Source organism: Gracilinanus agilis, unplaced genomic scaffold, assembly GCF_016433145.1.
Source record: "Gracilinanus agilis isolate LMUSP501 unplaced genomic scaffold, AgileGrace unplaced_scaffold49061, whole genome shotgun sequence".
Classification (NCBI taxonomy): Eukaryota; Metazoa; Chordata; class Mammalia; order Didelphimorphia; family Didelphidae; genus Gracilinanus; species Gracilinanus agilis.
The window spans coordinates 1-5,750 of record NW_025383646.1 but is presented as its reverse complement, the minus strand read 5'-3'; the positions used below and the strand labels follow the sequence as shown (position 1 = coordinate 5,750).

General features: G+C 64.2%; 1 protein-coding gene across 1 annotated transcript; it reads left to right on the top strand.

Annotated features, from left to right (window-relative positions):
- Positions 1–367: 367 nt before the first annotated feature.
- MAPK8IP1 (mitogen-activated protein kinase 8 interacting protein 1) lies at positions 368–5,489 on the top strand (the record flags this gene model as incomplete). Its single annotated transcript, XM_044684350.1, has 8 exons — positions 368–577; positions 788–1,201; positions 3,064–3,145; positions 3,491–4,351; positions 4,453–4,528; positions 4,699–4,871; positions 4,991–5,100; positions 5,287–5,489. Coding segments are annotated over 8 exons (2,106 nt in total), but the record flags the coding sequence as incomplete, so codon positions are not given.
- Positions 5,490–5,750: the final 261 nt, after the last annotated feature.

Sequence of the window (5,750 nt, the reverse complement as noted above, 5' to 3'; positions counted from 1 at the left end):
GGCTAGAGCTGTCTGTGCATTTGTAGCCTCAGAGACCCAAGTTCGAGTTCTACCTCAGACCCTTTTTGGCTGAATGACCCCGGCCACATCGCTCTGCACCTCAGGTTCCCCCTCCCCGCCTTCCCCGGGGTGCGGTGAAGATCCGCCTCTAAACGCTTTATTACAACCTGGGCGCTTATTATTGTGGGATTGTGTATTCCTCGCTGGGTCCTTTGCCACCCCCAGCCAACTGCGCAGGCGCGGACTGCAGGCCAAGCCCGGCCCGCCGCCGGGCAGCTGCGGCCTCTTCTGCCATCTTCTCCGCGGTAGCACCGAGCCCGCCCCTGCCCCTGCCTATTGGGACGGGTCCCCGCACCAACCTCCCTAGGGCCCCCGCGTCTCCGTGGCAACAGGGGTGACCTCACTCCCCCACTCGGTTTACCGCCCGGGTGAGGTCATCGGCTGTTGCCATGGAAACAAGGGGGGAGTAAGAGGAGAGGGTTTGGCGGGCCTGGAGAAGAGGCGGGGGGAGGATGAATGGGAGCGGGCGGCGATTGGCGCGGTCTTGGGCGCGGGGTCGGACGCGGGCGGACTTGGGGTATAGAGACAGGCAGGGCGACGCCCCCCACTGGGAGCGAAAAGGGCTTGGCTGGCGCTCCCCCCTGCGCGGCGGCAAGTGGACTCGTCCACGGGTGCGGAGGGGATTGGCTGCTGGGGGTTGACCACGCCCCTTGTGTAGGCCACGCCCCGAGCCAGCCTCCTGGTCCCGCCCCTACTGACGCCCCTCCCCCTGCCTGCTGGCCCCCAGCCCCAGCGCAGCGGACTCGGGCCGGGAGGTGGCGGCGGCTGCGGCGGGGGTGCGGGCAGCCGGCTGCAGGCCGAGATGCTGCAGATGGACCTGATCGACGCGGCTGGGGACACGCCCGGAGCCGAGGAGGAGGAGGATGACGACGAGGACGAGGACGAGGACGAGGACGAAGAGCGGCGGGGGCGGCCCCGGGGCCCGGGGCAGCAGCCGCAGCAGCAACAGCCGCCACCACCACCGCAGCCGCAGCCCCCGCAGCAGCAGCAGCAGCAGCCCCAACAGCGCGGTCCCGGGGGCGGCGGGGGCCCTGCGCCGGAGTCAGGCCAGGACACGGCGCAGCGAGGCCTTGGCGGGGACACTTACCGGCCCAAGCGACCCACCACACTCAACCTCTTTCCGCAGGTGCCGCGGACACAGGTGAGGCCCGGGCCGGCGATGGGGAGGAGGGAGGGAGAAGAGGGGAACTAGTCAGGGCTGGGGAAGGCCTCACTCCGGCCACTTGCCGGCATCAGCAGCATCCCAGCCTTCCTTCTCAACCCAACATCTCTTATCATAACATCTCAGGCCCCTTCATTGAGTCAAGCCCCCTCTATCTTCTTACCCTCTGTTTTTCCAGGACCCATTAACTCACTCATCATCTTAGACCCGCCCCCCACCTTCCATCCTCTTGTCAGCTCCTGGTCATCTCCACCTTATTTTAGTCTCATCCCAACTCATCCCACTGTAGAGGATGTAGGGACATCTTTGTCCCTCCCCATCCCTTCCCATCATCTCCGTTCCCCACTTAGGTCATTCCCTTGCTTGTAGCATGATTCCTCCATCTCACAGATACTGGCTCACTGACCTCACAAGGAGGGGGGGAGAGGAAGTTGGAGAAGAGGGTTTGGGGAGGGAAATTTAGAAGAACAGGGAAGGAAAGGCTTGAGGGGAAAGGGGAAGGAAGGAATTGACTGGGGAAATTCAAGACTGAGAAGAAAGGGGACATTTTGAGGCTTAGTAGGAAAGGAAGGGCTTAAGAATGGGATTTGAAAGGCAGGGGAGGAACTGAGATGGGGAGAGCTGAAGAAAGTGAGAATTAGTGTTGAGGTCTGAGACGTAAAGGACTTTGAGGTCCCTTCTAAGAGTCTAGGAGAGTTGGAGTGATGGGGAAGGATGTTCTGGAAGCAGAGAGGAGAGATCGGGGATGTGGAAGGGAGTCGTTCATGCCAAAGGTGGGCTAAAGTTGGGGAAGGGAGGGAGGCTTTTGGGGGATGAGGTCCTGGCAGAAAGATGGACATATAACCCAAGATGTGCTGGGCTGGCCAGCATGGGGAGGAAGCAAGGCTAGAAGCTGGGAGTCTGGGAGTGGAGCAGGTGTCAGGAGTGGGTCAGGCTGGTTGGCTCCAAAAGATGGTACTCATTGATGGCAAAGGAAGAACTAGGACCAAAGGGGCCTGATAAGGCTGCTTGATGCTAAGGAGGTCTGGCTGCGGATGGTGCCTAGAAACCAACTAGGGGAAGGCCTGGCAGTACTCTCCTGTTAGCACCAAAGAGGGCTCCAGAGAGGATTGGTTTGGGAAATTGGGGAGGAAGGATGAAGCTAATGCCAAAGGGAATGAGCTGGGGGGGGGGGGGTCTAATTCCTTTCCCAAGCTCTTCTGATGGTGGATGAGGATGACTGTGAGCGGCTGGGATGGGGCCTGAGGAAGGAGGCTCTTAAAGGTTCATTATGGGCTAACAGGAGCTCTGGAATGTCAGTGGGGGTTGAGAGGGCTAAGAGGGCCTATGAGAGCATGGACAGGACAGGACAGGAGATTTAGGCAGGAGAGCAGCTGACAGTTACAAAGCCTTTTCCATCATTTCTCAATCATGTGCTGCTGTGGTAAGAAATTCCAGAGAGGAGGAGGCTTATAGGGTCCTACATTTAGATCTGGAAAGGGCCTTAGAGAGCATGGTAGATGGGGTGGGGTGGGGGATGAAAGGGCCTGAAGGGGGGAGGAGAGTGGGATTGTTCTGTGAATGAGTCACCTGGATGATTCATCCATTGATGCTGAGGCCCCTTTCTCCAGAAGTCCCCAAGAGCTAGGGTCTTAGCCAAGGGGAGGGGGCTGAGCCCCTTCCAGAGGAGCTCAGGAGGGAGGCTGAGGGTCCAGGCATCCCTAGGATGTGTAGGGAGTGAGTTAGAGGCCAAATTTCCTGGGTAGACTGGGGAGGGTGGGCAGGCAAGCAGGGCCAGGGCCTCCCTGTGCCGGGCACTGTCAACAACTCCAGCCACAAGGGTGCATTGTTCCCGGATACAGGACACCCTAAATAACAACTCTCTGGGCAAAAAGCACAGCTGGCAGGAGCGAGTGTCCAGGTCCTCTTCCCCGCTGAAGACAGGTGAGTGAGGGTCCTGAGCCTCCGGGCCCTGCTTTGGGGCATGCCCCTCTTTGACTCGTAGGCCCCCAAAGTATGTTCCCATCCCCCAGCCAGGGCCTGGCCGCCAGCTGGGGGCTGAGGTCAGCCTATTGCCTATGTCAGCTGCCCAGTCCCAGAACACACTGTGGGCGCAGGGCCAAGGAACACTGGCTCCCTCCCGGGTCTAGATGCTTCACAGAAGCCCGGAGGAGGGCTGGGGTAGCGGACCACACCCTGAGGTGGCATCTGGGAGCCTTCAGGATTCCAGTGTCCCGCCCCCGCACCGCTCCCAGTCCCACGGCAGCCTTCCTCTCCCCATCCCTGCAGGCGAGCAGACCCCTCCGCATGAGCACGTGTGCCTAAGTGACGAGCTCCCCCCGCAGAACAGTCCGGCCCCCACCAAGGACCGGGGCACCTCCACCGATAGCCCCTGCCGCCGAAGCGCCGCCACGCAGATGGCGCCGCCGGGCAGCGGTCCCCCAGCCTCTCGGGGCTCGGACAAGGCCCCGGCTCCAGCCGGAGGCCGGGCCCACCCGCACCGGGACCGGATTCACTACCAGACCGACGTGCGGCTAGAAGCCACCGAAGAGATCTACTTGACCCCGGTGCAGCGGCCCCCCGACCCCCCGGAGGCCCCTGCGGCCTTCCTCCCCCCGGCCGAGAGCCGCATGTCGGTCAGCTCGGACCCTGACCCCAGCAGCTACCCGGCGGCCCCCGGCCGGCCCCACCCCTCCATCAGCGAGGAGGAGGAAGAAGAGGAAGAGGAGGAGAGGGGGGGCTGTGACTGCCTGTCATCCCCTGAGAGGGGGGAGCCCCCCGGGGGCGGGGGCGGGGGCTGGGCGGCCAGCCGCGGGGAGCTGCCCCGGGCCTCGCTGAGCTCGGACACCAGCGCGCTGTCCTACGACTCGGTCAAGTACACGCTGGTGGTGGACGAGCACGCGCAGTTGGAGCTGGTGAGCCTTCGCCAGTGCTACTCCGGCTACAGCGACGACAGCGACTCGGCCACCGTCTACGACAACTGCGTCTCGTCCCCCTACGAGTCGGCCATCGGCGAAGAGTACGAGGAGGCCGCCCGCCCGCGGCCCGCCGCCGTCTGCCTCTCGGACGACTCCACGCCCGACGGCCCGGACGTGCACTTCTCCAAGAAGTTCCTCAACGTCTTCATGAGCGGCCGCTCCCGCTCCTCCAGTGAGTGGGGGGTAAGGGGGGGAGGGGCTGGGAGGCGGGGAGGGGAGCGGCACCCCCGGAAGCGGGCACCAAGGCCAAGCGCCCCCTCCCGCCCCGCCTAGGCGCAGAGTCCTTCGGGCTGTTCTCTTGCACCATCAACGGGGAGGAGCAGGAGCAGACGCATCGGGCCGTGTTCAGGTGAGGGCCCCGGAGAGGGAGCAGATGGGGGCGCCCCAGCTCGGGCCGGCGGAGGAGTCCAGAGCGGGGAGGAGGGAGGGAGCAGGGGGCGGGCGCCCCATCAGCACCTCGGGCAGCTCCCCGGCCTGGCTCGCGCCCGGGAGCCTCGGTGACTTCCTGCTTCGGGGCAGGTTTGTGCCCCGGCACGAGGACGAGCTGGAGCTGGAGGTGGACGACCCGCTGCTGGTGGAGCTGCAGGCGGACGACTACTGGTACGAGGCGTACAACATGCGCACGGGCGCCCGAGGAGCCTTCCCTGCCTACTACGCCATCGAGGTCACCAAGGAGCCCGAGACCGTGGCAGGTACCCCTCCGCAGCAGCCCGGCGAGGCGCTTTGCCCTCCCGTGCCTCAGTTTCTCCGCCGGGACAGGGCAGGGTCACCGCCTTCTCAGCTCCGCCCTGACCCCGCTTTTGCCTTCCAGCCCTGGCCAAAAACAGCGACTGGGTGGACGAGTTCCGGGTGAAGTTCCTGGGTTCGGTCCAGGTCCCGTACCACAAGGGCAACGATGTTCTCTGCGCTGCTATGCAAAAGGTACCGGGGCTGCTGCCCCTCACCCGCTCCTCCCCGCCTCTGCTGCCCGCCGGCACGGAGCCCTGCGCCCCCGGGGCTCCCTGCCCTGAACCTCGCGGGCAAAGGAAGCGGTTCCTCGGGACCGGGGGGCAGGGTGAGGGGCAGCGGGCCGACCCCGGCCCCCCTCACCCGGCACCTGCCCTGCAGATTGCCACCACCCGCCGGCTCACGGTGCACTTTAACCCGCCCTCCAGCTGTGTCCTTGAGATCAATGTTCGGGGAGTAAAGATCGTGGTCAAGGCCGAAGACTCCCAGGAGCACAAGGTGATGCCCCCAGCCCATGAGGGGAGGCTCCTGGCATCCCGCCTGGGGCCTTTTATGAAGTAGCCTCAAGGGAGAGGGCAAAACCCCTCCTCCAGCCCCCCTTCTCTACAGATGGCTTTAGCGCTGGTCCGTCTCACATCACCGCCCTGCCAAGGGGTCCAGTCATGAATCCCTTATCTTACTGCTCTCCCATGGGAGGTTGAAGCCCCGCTCTGCCCCCCCAAGGTGGAGGCCCTGCCAGGGTGCCCTGCTCTCATGCCCACCCGGAGCCCCCCATTGTTCTGCTCTCCATGCCCACCCGGAGCCCCCCATTGTTCTGCTCTCATGCCCACCCGGAGCCCCCCATT